Source organism: Pangasianodon hypophthalmus, chromosome 14 (genome assembly GCF_027358585.1).
Source record: "Pangasianodon hypophthalmus isolate fPanHyp1 chromosome 14, fPanHyp1.pri, whole genome shotgun sequence".
In the NCBI taxonomy this organism is placed as follows: Eukaryota; Metazoa; Chordata; class Actinopteri; order Siluriformes; family Pangasiidae; genus Pangasianodon; species Pangasianodon hypophthalmus.
Window position 1 is genome coordinate 8,448,848 of NC_069723.1, and position 18,004 is coordinate 8,466,851.

The 18,004-nt window shown below is 41.4% G+C and overlaps 1 protein-coding gene across 2 annotated transcripts in view; it reads right to left on the reverse strand.

Annotated features, from left to right (window-relative positions):
- The window catches only part of sorl1 (sortilin-related receptor, L(DLR class) A repeats containing), a 75,785-nt gene that overhangs the window by 17,856 nt on the left and 39,925 nt on the right, over positions 1 to 18,004 (reverse strand). Inside the window, exons 10-30 of one of the 2 annotated variants that reach the window (XM_026924164.3) lie at positions 17,458 to 17,575; positions 13,909 to 13,982; positions 13,709 to 13,797; positions 11,956 to 12,134; positions 11,446 to 11,632; positions 9,755 to 9,883; positions 9,497 to 9,582; positions 6,553 to 6,725; positions 5,782 to 5,913; positions 5,605 to 5,696; positions 4,629 to 4,875; positions 4,204 to 4,342; positions 3,897 to 4,070; positions 3,041 to 3,154; positions 2,801 to 2,923; positions 2,420 to 2,539; positions 2,145 to 2,270; positions 1,026 to 1,136; positions 806 to 937; positions 483 to 614; positions 246 to 380 (exon numbers count right to left, since the gene is read on the reverse strand). In XM_026924164.3, coding sequence (XP_026779965.2) covers positions 246 to 380; positions 483 to 614; positions 806 to 937; positions 1,026 to 1,136; positions 2,145 to 2,270; positions 2,420 to 2,539; positions 2,801 to 2,923; positions 3,041 to 3,154; positions 3,897 to 4,070; positions 4,204 to 4,342; positions 4,629 to 4,875; positions 5,605 to 5,696; positions 5,782 to 5,913; positions 6,553 to 6,725; positions 9,497 to 9,582; positions 9,755 to 9,883; positions 11,446 to 11,632; positions 11,956 to 12,134; positions 13,709 to 13,797; positions 13,909 to 13,982; positions 17,458 to 17,575 — 2,812 coding nt within the window. Of the gene's footprint in view, positions 1 to 245; positions 384 to 482; positions 615 to 805; positions 938 to 1,025; positions 1,137 to 2,144; positions 2,271 to 2,419; positions 2,540 to 2,800; positions 2,924 to 3,040; positions 3,155 to 3,896; positions 4,071 to 4,203; positions 4,343 to 4,628; positions 4,876 to 5,604; positions 5,697 to 5,781; positions 5,914 to 6,552; positions 6,726 to 9,496; positions 9,583 to 9,754; positions 9,884 to 11,445; positions 11,633 to 11,955; positions 12,135 to 13,708; positions 13,798 to 13,908; positions 13,983 to 17,457; positions 17,576 to 18,004 lie in introns of both variants that reach the window. The other variant, XM_026924163.3, reaches the window with a different exon arrangement.

Consider the following 18,004-nt stretch of genomic DNA (forward strand, 5'->3'; position numbering starts at 1 on the left):
AAAATAAATACATTTGCATACATTTACTGGCTACTTTAATAGGAACACCTGTATACCTGCTCATTAAAAAGTGACACTGAAATCATAATGGCATAATAGTGTGTGTTACATTAACTATATGTCCTCAAAGTGAATCTACATAGAAACACGTTAGAGTGGAAGTGGATTCTTTACATAAGACATGTAGGTGAAAGACAGACAGACAGACAGACAGACAGACATGATGTAATCTTTGGACCGCATACCTGTGCATTGCGCCTCATCAGACCAGTCTCCACAGTCATTCTCACCATCACACCTCCACCACGTGGGCACACAGCGGCCGTTCTTACACTCGTACTGGAAGTAGCGTGAGCAGCCCGGCTCCTCGGTGGGAGAACCTGCTGAGGGAGAACTCAGAACTCAGAGCCAATTCACACACACAGACAACACACACACATATATAAGCAGTAATCGAGGTTGATTAGCAACATGGCACTTACCACAGTTTGCCTCGTCTGAGTAGTCGCCACAGTCGTCCATGCCGTCACACTTCCAGTCCAGACTCACACACATGCTGTTGGAGCACTGGAAATTGTAGGCATCACATTTCTTCTCAAATTCAGGATGCGTGGCTAGTGGAGGGACATGCACAGGAAGCTATGAGTAATTCTACACTGATACTGTGTCTTCTTTATTTGTTTAATGAATGCAGTCAAGAGGGACTGCACTGTATATAAGACGTGACGAGCTCAGTGTTGTAAAGGAAGCATGGATTGTAAAAATGGGTCACGACTCAAACGCAAATGCAGACCAGTGGACTCACAGCAGCCGGCGTAAGCTGCGTCCTCGTCCGAGCCGTCGGAGCAATGCTTCGTGCCGTCACACACCAGCGACTGGAAGAGACACTGAGCTCTGTTCCTGCACACAAACTCCATGTAGCGCGTGCACAGCGGATCTGCCAGAACACACACGTCGTGTTTGAGATTTACACCCAGCATGATAACAAATGCCCCTGCTGCGCAAGCTCACACTTAAATACTAACCGCAGTGCTGCTCGTCGGCGCCCCCTGGGCACTCCTCCACGCCGTTACAGTGGGAGCTGGCAGGCAAGCATGTGCCATTGGAACACAGGAAGCCGTTACAGCGATCGCCCTCTGGAGGTGTAAGAAACAGAGCTAAAGTAAAACACAAGGTAATTCCATACTGAGTCAACTTTTTGTCCCCCGTTGGTACAGGTCAGGTAGCAAAAGACTCCATCTGTACAGTGCCAACTGATACCAACAGGAACTAACAGACTAGCATCACTGTTTGTTGCTCTGTGTCACATAATGTGCAAGAACATAAGCATGTATAACGCAGGATTAGTGGAAAAATACTCACGCACTACAGTCTGGTTTGTTGGGTTTCCGTGTGTGCCATCAAGAGGAACAAATGCTTATCAAGAATTGTTTTTGTCACCTTCCTTGTGCTTTGATTATGCCCTTAGGATGTCATCTTTATTATTTCATCTTTTTTTTTGTCTATTGGTCAAAATGATTTTAAATCTTGTCACAGTGCAGATTTTTTCTCCTCGTCATTATCACTGGACATTTGATTAACCAGCTCATTTGTTGCAAGGCTTCACTGAGTAAGGGTTTAAAAATGTCTTCAATTAGCCTTTTCATCAGTGTTTTTAAGGCGCAGTGAATATGAGCTGTTTAATCCAAAAGCCAGGCGGAAAAAGGAACAATGTTAAACAAAGCACTACTTTCCTGTTGGACCTGACACAGACGTCATCGCAGGCTGTCATAATAACGCAGTCGCTTTTACTGCCATCACTGTCATTGTTCCAGTTGTGTCGAAAGTTGGTGGAAAATTATTTGGAACCACAAAGTCTGAGCTTGTCTTTGAATGTGCAGTGGAAAAACATGCTGGCTCCCTAAAACAGCCTGGCTCAATATCTTATATAATACAGCGCAATACAGAGGGAACTCAAGGCATTAGTTTAAGGACTTGGTGGCCCACTTTATAGAGATCAAGGACCCATCCCTGTCACTTTCATCAATTCGCCTGTCTTCTTTGCCTGATATGTGACTCTCCACAGAAGCACCATCGATGTGTGCTTTATAGTACAGTTTAATAATGCACGTGTTGTGTGTGTGCATGTGTTACAGAGCACTGACCACAGTGACTGGGCTCCTCATCAGAGCCATCCTGACAGTCATCATCGCCATCACAAACCCAGCGCTGAGGAATGCAGTGACCTGTGTGACACTGGAAACTGCTGCTCTCACATGTATGGTGGCCCACTGAGTGAGTGTGTGAGAGAGAGAGAGAGAGAGAGAGAGAGAGAGAGAGGGAGAGAGAGAGAGAGAGAGAGAGAGGGGTTGTCATTAAGCAAATGTGAGTATAATAAATAGTATAATCATCTCACTCAGGTAGTATTGTGTGTTCTCACCAGTGCAGTTGGCCTCGTCAGACCAGTCCCGGCAGTCATTATCACCATCACAGCGCCAGGCATCACGAATACACACTCCTCTCGCACATGTGAACTCCGCAGGCCCACACTGATGAGAGTCTGCAACAACATATGCCATGACTATCAATATCACCATCACGCCATGACACTAGACACACATAAAGGCACTGACACCTGATGATAAAGAGGATAATTAAGAGTCATGATTTTATTATATCACAATATCAGCATCATGAGGTCATTACTGCCCAGCCATAAATCAAATAGTGAAATTTGTTCCGACAGCCCACACACACACACACACACACACACACACACACACACACACATACGCACACACACACGCATTCATAAGCTCACCGCAGTGCTCCTCATCACTGTTGTCACCACAGTCATCCTCGTGATCACACTTGAAAGCCAAAGGGATGCATGAGCCTGAAGCTACACAGCGGAACTGCACGGATGGATCACAAGAGGTGGTGGCTACAGAAAGAGAGAGAAAGAGAGAGAGAGAGTACTGTGAACCCAAGGATACAGAGGAGGAGACAAACAGCTCTATCTGAACAGGAGGTGGGCAGAGCCAGGGCTGCTGTCACTCACGGCACTCCTGCTCATCGCTCATATCTCCACAGTCGTTGTCGCTGTCGCACTTCCAGATGCTGCTGATGCACTTGCCGTTTGAGCATCGGTACTGGTTCGGCAGACAGGTGTGTTCTGTTGAGCAAAGAGAAAACAGCTGGAATAAGTATCATTATGCCCAATGTTGGTGGGGAAGTTATAAGTATTTTATATGTGTGTGTGTGTGTGTGTGTATAAAGTGGCTGAAAAGTTGTTTAAAGAGACGGGAGTCACATATGAAACTTGCAGGACGAAAAAGAGAAAACACATTTCCAATTATGTTCAGTACAACTTCACTGAATGCCTCCAGACACAAATCAGTACCTCAGGTTTGCAGATTAAAACCCGTTTCTCCACCAGAGGAGACACTACACAAGCAGCTCGTCACAACCTCTCTGCAAAGCTTTTCATTTTACATGGCTGCTGCTCTTGCGTGGAGAATTCATTTCTGTTTTCATTCACTGCTTCAGTAAATGTCTGCACTGAGTCAGGTTATTATTATTAAACATGCCCTGCTGCCGTCAAGTTCGTTAATCCAGTGAGATCTTCACTAGAACTTTCACTAAGTTTGGCATTCAGTCCAGCTTTTAATGTGCATTTAATATTTCTGTCCTCTATTTCTCTGTTAATTACATAAGTCAAACTGAATATCAGTTCATTAACTCTTCTGGATATCTGAATAATAAAATGAAGCACAAAGCACATCCTTATTCAGTTTTTTTTTTTTGGCTGGTGTGAAAACCTTTTGTTTTGAGAAACCTTTCAGCATGCAGGTCTGTATCCCACCACACCCTCTCCCTGTACTCTTGTTGAAATGTGATGTGTGTGCGTTTCTCACCCGTCTTCACACATGTGTTGTTCCGGAGCTGGTACCCGCTGGGACACTGACACTGGAGCTCTCCTGAAGGCAGCCTGGTGGTGGCTACTCCGTCTGGACACACACAGCTATGCCTGTGGCCCGGCTGGGGCAAACACAGCAGTGTACATGGCTGATCCACACATGCGTTATGACCTGCAGTAAGCACACACACACAGACACACAAATGAGATAAGAACAGGACACAAGAGCTTCTCACCTGTGTAGTTAGTAAGTATTACAGTGGCGTTGACATGAAAACTGAAGCAGTGCTGCTCTAGTGACTGACCTCTAGTTTTGCCCTTATAGAAGATTTTAAGGTCCATGACGCCGGTCAGCCTGCCAACGAGAAGCTCGCTGTTCAGTGAGCCTGATTTAGGTGCCTTGAAGATGCCCATTCTTGACCAGTCATCCCAGTAGAGGTCATTCTGAAGACGCAAACAGCAAATTAGTCCAGGACTAAGCCTGGCTGCTTTCACAAGAACTGATATAATTGTGATGATCGTCTTTAATAATGATAATAATAATAATAATAATAATAATAATAATAATAATGTTTATTTATATAGAGCAAGACTTAGATTCAAAAGTTAAACTGTTTATAATAAAGTACATTAATAAAACAATCATTAATGAATTACTTATACTTAAATGAATTACAACAAATGATGAAAAGTATATTCAGTAAGAAAGGTAGTTTAACCTAGGCTTTACCTTAAATACAGCTATAGCATAGGGATGTGGCAGCCCCTCCATGAGCACTGTGCGCTGTCCACCTGTGAAGTCAGATCTCTCGATGCGGTCTCCGTACGCTTCGGTCCAGTAGAGCCAGTGCTCGTCAGCTGTGATGCCGTTGGGCCAGCGCACACCGTCCGACACGATGCGGGACACGTTGGAGCCGTCCATCCAGCTGCGGTAAACGCCGGCTGCTCTGTCCCCCCAGTCCGTCCAGAACATCAGGCTAACAAACACAGCACGATGCAGTGAGGATTAAAACACCACAGACTAAAGGCTTAAATTTAGAAATTTAGGACTACAGGTCCACTATTGCCACTCAATAGAACGGATTAAAAAAAAATCTTTGAATTCTAAAAGGAAAACTCCACCCTAAATGACTTGAATACACATTTTTTTTATAATTAACGTTATCTTCAATGGTGTCAAAGGTTTATTTTGTATTAAATTTCAGAGCTGACTTTTTTAGCTTCATCAACATGCTGATCTATATTCATGTTAGGTAACAGGTTCCTAAATTACCCACAATGCCTTTTGACTACCTGCTGAGAGTGGCACCAGTGGAAATTCATCTCTAATCGAAATGACTGATGCAGCAGGGCTTTACTCTCTCCAGCTGTCTCACCACCTCATCTATACACTCCGCTCAAATAGGTTTCAGAGCTTCAAATGTCAAACGCCACTGTGCTTGTCATCTGATAGCTCAGTGACTAGCCAGGCCTCTGCCGTAACTCATCATTAAAGGTTTTATATACTAGTTGCATTGCGTTTTGGAACTTCTAATCCAGTGCTTGCTTTCTCCACTTCTTCTATGTTGGATATGGCACTGAACATGGCTGGAAAATGGTGAGTGAACAAAATCTGACCTTTAGGAAGCTAGATGGAAAAGCGCATCAGCATGTCAAATGATTAAACCCCTCAAGAAAGCAACAAAATGTTTCAGAAAGTCCCATACCTCTCTCCAGGCATAAGGGCCAGGGCTCGAGGATGCTCCAAAATGGAGGAGTTGACCAGGGTGCGTCTCAGATCCCCATCAGGGTTTGACACCTGAGCAAGATGAAGCTGTTGCGTGATACACTACCGCACCCAATGTATCAAAAACATTATGGTGTAAAAAATATATCTTATTTACCTCTATCTTCTGAGAGCCAGCATCCACCCAGTAAAGAAGTCGGCTGACAGGATCAAAGGTCAGAGCCTCGACATTTTGCAGGGCTTTCCTAACAATCACTTCCTGGCCAGAACTGCCGTTCAAACACAGTCTCTACAGAAACGCAGAGAAATGGAGTGCTTACTAGGGCTGTTAAATCCCTTCAAAAATTGCATAAAGGTTTCATGCACGTGAATGCAAATGCATATGAATATTAGTTAGCTTATAATTCCGCATAGCCATAAGAGAAGCACATTTCCATGTCCCATGTTTCTTATGAATTCCATTCCAAAGAAAGAAAATCAGCAAGTAATACCATAGTTTTAATGAAACTTTAATGTTTCTCAGGCTACCTGGGATCCAAAGAGAAAATTGCAGCCTATTAAAAAGTGTAAATATATCAGGAATTATTTTGTTGTCATGCAATTTACCCATTTTCAATTTAACATTAGTTATGATAGCATGAAAAACATTGAGGTAAAAGTGTTTCGGTGGTCACTTATTGATAAACCTCTACCTCTAGACCCATTTTTAAAGACACCTTCACGTACAACAAGCAACAAGGGTCATTTAGCCACAAATTTTAGGGGAAGTGTAGCTATATCTGAGGAGTCCAGAAGCAAAATCTTAAACAATCTAAAGTGGATTACAGACTGTGAAATATACATTCAAACAATGAAATTCATTATTATTACCAGTCCCTGAGGACATTTGATCACCATCACAGGACAGGCCTGCTGAAAGTGCTCATACCTGTATGGTGTCGAGTGAAATGTCAGCCCAGTAGAGGCAGTTCCTCTCATAGTCAAAGTCCAGAGCCACCGCCTCACGGAGGCCTGAGAGAGGCAGGGGCTGGTCCACACCCGTCGCCAGGTCGTAGCGGTGGATAGAGTTCCTCACGGCGTACAGGATGAATTCATTACTCTCTACACACAAACACACATCACGAAGAATAAGTGATACATTTGCTAGATAATGAAAGATTTGAATGTATTTTGTCACCCGTGTGAGTTGTCATTAGGTAAAAGACGCAGAGCTGAGCAGCTCAGATCCAGCTAATCTGTATACAGAAGGCTGAAATAAAGAAACTAGCCAGATTCACTGCATACCAATATTCCAAGTTACGTTTTTTTTAAAGGTCTCTTTAAAATTCATACGATTATTACAGATTTACAGAATAACTATATTTTCAAATACACTCATGACTAGAGAACAGGAACAACCACAATCCACACATAGCACTGATTTTGCTTAATGCACTGCATCAAACACAGCAACCTGAAAAGCCAGACTGTCACTACACTGTATACTGAAACTATGAGCAGGAATTTACTTTTGAGCAATAAAAGGTATAAATCATGACAGAATCCAGACGTAGACAAATCACAAACAGGAAGAGACAAAATAAACAAGGCTATGTTTGTTGAGTACTACACACTGCAGCCAAGGCACAATCTGTTGTCGGTAGAAAGGTTTTAACTAGGTGGATTAACTAGTGTGCACGGATGACAAATGATTAACACACAGGCACGGAAACACTATTAAAACACTATTAAACACTATTAAAACCAGGAGGCTAGCCGGTCTCAAATAATCTTTATAAGGAACATCTGCTGAAAGACTGGGAGACATTTTTCTGTCCAGTTGCAGCGAGCCTGAGCCCACTGTAGCCTCTTGTTCCTGGCTGACAGGAAAATCCCCACTTCTGCTGTTGTAGCACAACATTACAAGGTTTGAGGTGTTGTGTAAGGTGCTGAGATGCTTTTCTGCTCACCGTGGTTGTATAGAGTAGTTATTTGAGTTACCACAGCATTCCTTGCAGCTCAGACTGGGAAATGTGCTCTCAGTGACTTTCTCCTCTGACAGTCCAAGTCACTGAGAACACATTTCCCCCCATTCTGATGTTTGATGTGAACAGTAACTAGAGATCTTGCACATGATCATCCACATGATTGGCTGAGTGGATAATAGCATGAACATAGCACAGTGGATATAGAAAGTCTACACACCCCTGTTAAAATGGCAGGTTTTTGTGCCGTAAAAAAATGAAACCAAGATAAACCATGTCAGAACCTTTTTCACTCTCAATGTGAAATTACAACGTATAAAAATTATGTAAAAAACAATCCAAAATGTTTTAAGGAAAAATAAAAAAAACTTACAACAACCTGGTTGCATAAGTGTGCACACCCTTTCATAATTGGGATTTCGCAATCTCGTGCAAAAGTAATTATCATACAGCTGTCATCAGTGAAAGTATTCTGATTAACCCCTGATTTTCTTCACATCTTCCTGGTTTCATCTGACTTCTGAAGCCATGGTCTATAAAGAGATGACAAAGCCTGTACAGGGTCCCACTGTCGAAAGGTATCGATCACAAGAGAGGTACAAAAATTTCCAAAACATTAGCCACCATGAAGGCCATCATCAACAAGTGGAGAAAATGGAGCACCACGGTGACATCACCAAGAACAGGACATCCCTCCAAAATTTATAAGAGGACAAGACAAAAACTTACCAGGGAGGCTGCCAAGAGACCAACAGCAACATTAAAGGAGCTGCAGGAATATCTGACAAGTACTGATTACTCTCTACATGTGACAACAATCTCTCATATTCTTCACATGTCTGGGCTATGGGGTACGGTGGCTAGACGGAAGTCATTTCTCACAAAAAAACATCCAAGCTCAATTAAATCACCCCAAACCATGTGGCAAAATTTGTTATGGTCTGATGAGACCAATTCCAAAAGGTATAATAATCCCATAATTCCAAAAGGTATGTTTGGTGCAAAAAAAAAAAAAAAAAAAAAAAAAAAAAAAAAAAAAAAAAAAAAAAAGCACATCACCAAAAGAACACCATATCCATGGTGAAGCATGGTGGTGGCAGCATCATGCTTTGTGGCTGCTTTTCCTCAGCCAGAACTGGGGCTTTTATCAAGTTGGAGGGAATCATGAATAGCTACAAATACCAGTCGATTTTGGTGCAAAACCTTCAGTAAGCTATTAGTAAGCTGAAAATGAAAAAAAATTTCCCCTTTCAGCATGACAATGACCCAAAGCATACAATCAAATCATCAAAGGAATGGCTTAACCAAAAGAAGATCAATGTTTTTGAATGGCCGAGCAAGAGCCCAGACCTGAATCCAGCTAAAAATCTGTCTGTGACCTGAAGCGGTCTGTGCACAGGAGATGCCCTTACAATCTGATGGATCTAGAATGTTTTTGCAAAAAAGAGTGGGGAAATATTGCCAAGTCATGATGTGCCATGCTCATAGTCTCTTAGCCAAAAAGACTGAGTGGTGTAATAAAATCAAAATGTGCTTGACCAAAGTATTAGTTTAAGGGTGTGCACACACATCACAAAAACCTGCCATTTTAACAGGGGTGTCTAGACTTTTTATATCCACTGTACGGGTGTTCTTAATAAAGTGGCCAGTGAATGTAGGATTTGTCCACTCCTGAAATAGACACCTTGCAGTCCATCTTATTTCCTCAGGTTTTACATTTGACTGCATGTTGCCTCAAACAAGCCAAAAGTAAAGGTCCTGTAATTTGTCACATTTCTTTGAGACAATAACTTTGAGAGTAATTGTTATCTAATAGTAATAATAGTTTGAAATGTTGGTATTTGTGGGATAAATGGCTAGAAAAAAGAGGGCAAGAAACAGAAAGATTCAAGACACAGGGATTCTGACCTCCAATAGGACATGGGAGCATCTCTCCATCCAGCCGGGCCTCGACATCTCCACCAGTGCAGCTATCTCCAGGCACTTTTCTATACCTGTACCAACCAAAAACCACCAAAACATTTATGAAGACATTTTGTTATGAAGAGAAAACAAAGTGCCTTTTAAATTTCACTGCTTCAGACACATTTGAACACTAGGTGGTGCTACTGCTGCAAGCCCATGAACTCACGGCTCAGGTTATTTCTCATAACAGCTTTATCTCACCCTTTGCTGCGGCGGTACGTCGTGCCCACTGGGCAGGGTACGGGAGGGGCGTACAAGTTGCCAGAAAACTCAGGATCAGGAATACACACTTGAAGAGAGAGGTCCTCACTCAGCTTGAACCCATAATCACTGAGAGACAAGGAGAGAGAACAAGAGCACTCTTAGAGGAGCACTCCTCTCATTTATCACGACTGTTAATCTTGAAGGCAATTTGGAAGAATTTATCTGGACTTCCTCAGGCACTCTGAAACTGCACAGGCTGAAATTTAGTGACCATGTGACATGGTGATTTAGTGAAAGAGAAATGAAGGCCAACATGAGGTGTGTATGCCAAACCTATAAACTGAGCTAATCACTCGCTCTGTAGTGTTCAAGGTTAAGAATTACTCTTTAAATTCTGCATTCTATGCATTCCTTGCATTCTATGCATTTTCAATCTCATGTAAACGAAGCCTGGATGTTCGAGCTGTATCTAAGCACAGTGCCCTGAAAAAGTATTTGCCCCCGTCCTGATTTCTTCTATTTTTGCACATTTGTCCCACTTGTTTCAGATCTTCAAACAAAATTTTATATAAACAACAACCTGAGCAAGCACAAAATACAGTTTTTAAATGATCACTTCATTTATTGAAGGCAAAAAGTTATCACCAATTGATCCTATGTGAAAACATATTTACTCAATCAGTCAATTAACCAAATTTAATTCATAATTGAGTTCAGTTAGACTAGGCACACCCAGGCTTGATTACTGCCAGCCCTGTTCAATCTAAACATCAACTGCAGGCCTCGCTCACCTCAGATTAGAGATGTGTTCACAAGTTCACCATTAGAAAGAGACTGTACAAAATTGGTATCCATAGGAGAGCTGCAAGGCAAAAACCACTGCTAACCAAGAGGAGCATACTAACTAACCAAGAGGAGGCTTGTCTCACATTCGCCAAAAACCCCTTAATGGCCCCCAAGCCTTTTGGGATAATGTTCTGTGGACTAATGGGTCAAGAACATTATTCCAACAGTCAAACATGGTGGGGGTAGTGTGATGGTGTGGGGATGCTTTGCTGCTTCAGGGCCATAATTGACAGAACCACAAATTATGCTCTCTACCAGAAAATGCTAAAGGAGAATTTCTGGTCATCAGTCTGTGATTTAAAGCTCAAGAGCTACTGAGTTATGCAGCAAGACAAAATCCGCAGCAAAAGTGCATGTGCACCTCTGAATGGCTCAAAAAAAACAAAATAAGGTTTTGGAATGGCCTAGGCAAAGTCCTGACTTGAACCCCATTGAGATGCTGCGGCATGAACTTAAATAGGCAGTTCATGCTCGAAAGCCCTCCAATGTGGCTGAATTAAAGCAATTCAGCAAAGGAGAGTGGGCCACAATTCCTCGATGCGAAAGACTGATCTTCAGTTATCAGAAGCATTTGGTTGCAGGTGTTGCTGCTAAAGGTGGAGCAAGTTTGGGGCCAATCACTTTTCCACATGGGTCATATAAGTTTTGCATAACCTTTTTCCTTCCATGAATGAAATAATCATTTAAAAACTGTGATTTGTGTTTCCTTTTCTTCTAATACATTTTGTATGAGGATGGGAAACCATTTACTGTAATAAATACCTAAAAATAGCCGAAATCGGGGGTTGGGGGGGGCAAATTCTTTTTCACTGCACTGTGTCGACGTTTATAAAGCAAATTACCATTCGTAGTCCTGACGTGTGCAGGAGCAGTTGGACAGGCTGACAGGTCGATCAAAGTCTTCGCCATTGAAGCAGGTTGCGTGCGGCGAGCGACGCTTGAAGAGCAACTCACGGCCCAGAACGCAGCCGTTTCCATGCTCATCGGACGGAGACCAGGGCTTATAGTCACCCTCAGAGCATGGCACACCTGCATATAAAACACAACCACCTTAGAGCTTTGGTCCACAAAATGCGAGAGGAAAATCTGGTAAAAATGATATAAAAGTGATCATTATAACTAAATAACTGAAAATGTAGTCCGTATGCATTTTTTTATTTTATTGTAAATCACACAATGCTGGAAATGAACGTGCAATACACTGAGCTCCTGCATTTGTCATAACGACACCTCATAAAACTAAAAACCTTGAGGTCATGAGGAAACCTTGGCCATGAGGCAAGTTTCAGTCAAAGACGAATTGAAAGCAACTTAAAAACAGGTCTACGGTTAATGAAAGTTTTCCTGCTCACCGAGCACGTCGCTGACGTTGACCTGCAGAATGAGCCAGCTGTGTGTCTGATCAGCGTAGGAACCAAAGATAGTGAAGATGGTGCTCTTTTCGCCCGGCTCGGTCAGCAGCTGGTACACGTAGACCTCCTGCTGGGAGAACTGGAACTCACTCCACGTCTCGCCCTCGTTGGTGCTGAACCTGCGCCACAGACACACAAAGCCTCAGGAAAAGGAAACGCATTACAGTATGTGTGTCTTCCCTGCTTTAACACATCTGAGTCATCTTCCAAAAGGTGTGATTCGATAATTAGCGGAGATGCAGCTCAAGAAGGCTGTGCTGCCATGTGTTTGCATTTTTTCCTCCAAATTTTAATCATCGTTAATCATAGTTCTCTCTTATCATGTGATAGCTTATAACCAATAAGGGTCAGGGTTAGCATATGCTTCCTCTGACACACACGAAGCCTGCCACTGCATCATTCGACTTCACAGGGCAGAGTAACACACTGAGAGGAAAGTGCTATCTACCCTCTTCCTCATACATGAGCTCACTCGATTAGTGTTGTTCTGACTGACAGGAGAGATAATCACAACATCCCTCCCACTCAGAGAGCTTGGCCAATTCTCTCTTGGACTCCTGGCCATGTAGGGCTGTGACACTGACTAGACTTTCAATGCAAATTATTTGAAATGTTAACGTGATACATAAACTTGAGTAAATTTATTAGACCAGTCTAATGGTGTAGGTTGCCTGGTCACCCCTAAAGTTTCTCCTCTCACTACGCTCCTATTTGCCTTTTATCCAACAGCATATGGAGGAATAAAATGACCATAGTTTGAAGTTCTCCATGATTTGAAGTTCAGTATAGTGATGTGATACTGTATAGTGATAGTGATGTGTAGATATGACTGCCATTTCATATTATAACCTTAAAACAACTGAATAGGCCACACCAACAAGCAAATAACAGCTTTAGTGGCTACCTTTATTGCAAAAGACAAACCTAAACACACTTGGAGCAACGTCAATGGCTATGTTCACACTAGCAAGTTACAAGTCTCCTGTGTCGTTTGGAGTTTGTCTCTTGAGTTTGCTCTAGTGTAGCAACTGTTACTGTTGTCGCTTGTTTGTTTTGTTGGGTTTTTTTTTTTTTAAGTTTTGATGAAAAATGGTAGTAGCTACATATAGCTCTAAATCTAACTAGTTAAACACAAATTCTACAAAATAATGCACTAATCAGTGTGAAAATTGGTTTGATTTACATGTTACAGTCTAGAATTTGTACTATCTTCTATGGCAGATTAGCAGTGCAAGCTAACTCTACTAGCACATACACTTAGTTCACCAGAGGCACCAACAATATCTGCTACTGTGTTCCAAGCTTTATTTTTCCTTGTCTCTATATACGTACATTTAATTAGAGGTCGTATAAAGCAAATTAGTAAGTAGGCATCAAACAGTAAGTAGGAACTAACTGTAGGTAGGTAGGAATTGAAGAAATATCGGGCCACTTGTGCCATAGGATTGGTCCGAGGAATCATTCTAACCAATTATTTGGATTTGTTGCGTCACAATGCCATACCTAATTGCCTAGAACTGACAAAAATCTCACTTCATGTGCTGTTACTTTGTCGCTGCAATCATAGCTCCGTGTCATGCATGTACATAGAAAATGAATGACTGCCTGTTGCTTTGTCACTCGCTAGTGTATACGTAGGGTTGGTGTGAGTGCAGGTACACAGGCACATTAGAAACCAAAAACAATGACTCACTTAAGTGTTCTGGTGGAGCCGCCCTGGGAAATAGCCATCAGGATGCCTCCATGGTCCCCCCAGGTGTAGAAGTGAGGACCAGCCAGAGCCTGAAGCGACATTAGCATTAGAATCAGTAAGAGGTACAATATTAGGAAGTACAAGCTTATAATGAATAATTTAGCAGGAGAGTAATGGGATGTGCTTGAGTGTATCGGTACCTCTCTCCACCTGGCTCCGGCACTGCTCGAGACGTACACGTTGGGCTTATTGGCCAGATTCTTTCCCACAGATCCTGCCGGAGGGAGGAGAGCATGAGAAAGCAAAAAGAGAGAGTATGAAGGAAAGAAAAAGGGAAAAAGGGAATAAGAAAAGCAAGCAGATCAGTCAATACTCACACCATGCTGCTAGTTTAGTCACACAAACATGGCGGTAGGAAAAGTACATCCTAAACCACACATTGATGTAAATATGTCATTTAAAATTAGCAGTTTATATAATTTCAGTCACAGAAGCACTGTAACTACTAATGCGTGAAGTGTCCAAGAGCCCAAGTGGAATATTACAGCAGTATTAGCGTACTTTATACAACAGCATTGCTGAATTCTCAAATCTGATTGGTCAGAAGGTGTTGATTAATTTCCTATAACAGCGGCTCTGAGACTAGTGCAGCTGCAATGCAAAAGACAAGTTTATATTAATACACTCGTTCTAATATGTATTTGTTTCTATAGTAACAACTTACACAGGGACTTGTATGGCAGATGTGCTGCATAAACAAATTAAAAAATGAATGTAATCAGTGATATGGTGAAGCTTTCTGTGTATTTCTGGAAGGAGTCTCCAGTGCCAGCACTTTGTAGCAGTCAACCTAAATCTGAGCTAAAGTGTTAAAAGAGTTAAAGCTGTAACTTTAAGTTTTCTGATACAAGAAAGTCTTCAGGACGGAGGACTTTCCCAGGAACAAGCAGAATTTTTGGCTCATTAACTTCAAGAGAGAGAGAAAAAGAAAGGCTGGTGAGGGAGTGACTGCTCACAGCTCCTATAAGGAAGTGATAACAGGAGCTAACTTGTCTCGCAGATGTTCCACAACTTCATTATGTAACCATAAACATAGAAAAAGTATGATGTGTTCTTTTTAACAAACATGAAAAAAAATGAAATCACTGGAAATTGCTGGGGTGCAATTGGCATAAAACCCTCTGGGATGTGTTGTTATTGGAAAATAATCACATTCAAGGTGGTAACATCACACCACCCTGTTGTTGATTATTTTCCTTTAACAGCACACCCAGTCATGTTTTATTCATCATCTAACAACTGATTCTCAATCCTGAAATACGTCACCAGACATATCAGTTACACATACACAACATCTCTAACGTTCGATTCCCACCTCCACCTCCCACCGCTAAAGGTGTTGATACCTACCAGGATGCTGAATTAAAGAAAGGTTGATGGAGAGCAACAAAGCTACAGCAGCCGTGAAAGAAAACAGTTTAAAACACTGTTATGACACCAAGCTAAATCTAGTAAGCTGACTCCCTACCAAAAACAGCTTAAAGCTGGAGAATTTTATAAATTTGCCTTCACACACAGCAGTTTCCATTATCTACAGCAAAGAACAATCTTTCACTGTTTCTGGAAAAAAAAAAATCATCTTTTGACAGTGCCAAAGCAGAAATGATATATGTTTTTTAAAATAGCATATATGTTTGATATTGACATTTGGCATATTGTAAAACTGCATTAATCAGTAGTAGTGAATGCAGATGAATAGTCTATTCACCCTTTATTTTTCCTAGATATGTACATTCTGCTTTAAAAGCCAAGATTATTAATGTATTCTACATTAATCTATAGAATAGATCATTTATAACTCCTTAATAACCTTAATAATAACCTCATCTGCTCCGCTGTATTTTTCTATTTCTGTTATTTTTCCTACATTTTTATATTTATGCTTCTCATTTCATAACTATCTCCTCTCTCTTTTACTTTCTTATCTTACCTTATAATGTTTACCTTATTGATATTTTTATTTCGTGTACTTTACAGTTATACTAAACACCAGTACACCAAGACAAATTCCTTGTGCATGTAAACCCGCTGTACTTGGCAATAAACGTGATTCTGATTCTGCTCCAATTCTGGTCTTTTAACTGTCCCTCAGACTCGTTTATGTACTATGAGTGATAGGGCATTTTCTTCTTATGCTCCCAAACTGTCCACTACCATCTGATCTTAGAGAAGCCCAGTCTTTCAGTGTATTTAAATCTTCTCTCAATACAGTGTTTAGGATAGCTTTTACTTGATGACTTTGTTTTTTTTATTATTCAATTATTATTTTTACTTTTATTGCTTTTATTATTTTGAATTGTATTTTATTATATAAAGCCCTTGAGAGACCTTTTAAAGGCGCTATATATAAAATGAAGTTTTTTATTATTATAATAATATATTATATTAAAACAAACACGGGCAGGAGGATCAGTAATGCAATCTAACATCAACAGGAAACACTACATCATTTATCTTGACATGCAGTAAGATGACTTACACAGCTAATTTTCAGCAAATTAGCAATAACTGATAACAGTGACAGCAAACTTAAAAATGTACACTTAAAATGTACACTTAAAAATGCTGAATGACAGGAAAGAAAAAGGATTTTGGTACATTTTAAAAACATTTAATCTAAAAGATAACGTCAGTATGAGTTTCCACTAGACTACAATCAAGTGTCATTTCCACTGCAACTTGTTGCAAGAGTTTAGCCCACAAAACAGTACAGGAAACAGAGACAGGAAGCGAGAACTCTATCAGATCCATGACATATTCGCCGTAAACACCGCTACTCGACACCTGGCTGTGATCTTCAGGCAAGCGGACGGCTGTTCCCTACATACACATCTCCACTTCAATGGCACAACGGGAGCCTGGAAGGAGAAATCGATCTGAAGTTTCTGAGACAACACCTCCAGCGCTCGCTGACTCAGACACAAACTGAGGTTTTACACAATATCCTGTTTACACGCTGTCTGAATTTGAATTACAGCTGCGTTGAGCTTTTCTTTTTTCCGTGTAAATCATAAACAAGCAAGGAGATCAGCGGAAGCTACTTAACAGAGTCGATAAATGCAGTTTTATAATAAAATGCTGAGGTTTTCTGGCTGCTGGGTGATGTCCAGAAGTATATGCAAACCCCAAACCACACCACACCACACCAGACCACTGTGTGTACTGCTTGTCTGTGTGTGTGGGTGTGTGTTAATTAGTCTGTGGCTAAAACAGCAATAATTAGCGCATCTGTGTTTGAGCGATAGCACCCAAAGCGGGCCGACATCTTCCCAAAGCCTGATCCTCTGCTCTCTCCATGCTGCCCATTATCTAATAATCATTTAATTAAAGAGCCGGCTGCTGCTGGCAAATGCAGAGAGACAAAAAAAGAAGAGGGAAAAAAAAAGTGTGCACCCTTGAGACAAGCAGAGAGGAAAGTCAATGTCTTCCAGCAGGCGTGAACACGAGGAAGCACGCTCCAGAGCAAACCCACACTTATCCCCTATCATTACATCGTGCATGGAGTGTTTATTATAGCTTTAGTAGAAGCACGTGTTTGCTTGGCAGATACATGAACACACACATGCACACACACACACACACACACACACACACACACACACACGGCTCGGAGTTCAGATACACCGAAATGTCAAGACTCTGAAAAACATGCTGCAGGATGTGAGAGTGGTGCTGGTCACATGACCCACCTGTTGCCATGATGAGGCCAGGTGCAGACTCTTTGCTCAGAATGGGCATCCTGCGCAGCTGAATATTCAACAGCTGACTCCAGCGCTGAGCCAAGTGCAGGGAGCAACCTTTCGAAATCTGCACATGAGACAGATGAGAGAGAGAATGAGAGCTAACACACAGCAGATAACAGCAGCCGAAATCTGATTTATTTCCCTCATGTGTGTGGCGGCCTGGGAAAACCCTTCAGATGGTGAAATCTTGACATTGTCTTTTATATACAGCTCTGAAAATTACAGACTTTTTTACAGTCCTGACTGTTTTCCTTTAGCATGTACCTTAACAAATAAACTTTGTGCTTTAAGATTAAAATCTTAATAACTTACACCTAATAGTGAAAATGGCGTGAATCACATAAAATGTCATATTAAATATTTAATTCCAATGCCACTGAAAGACACCCCACCTGCCTCTACATTTAGAATCTAATCCACATAAGGAAAAACAAAAAACAAAAAACAAAATGTGGATTAGAGAATGTTTTTTTCCCCTCATTTTTACTGCCAT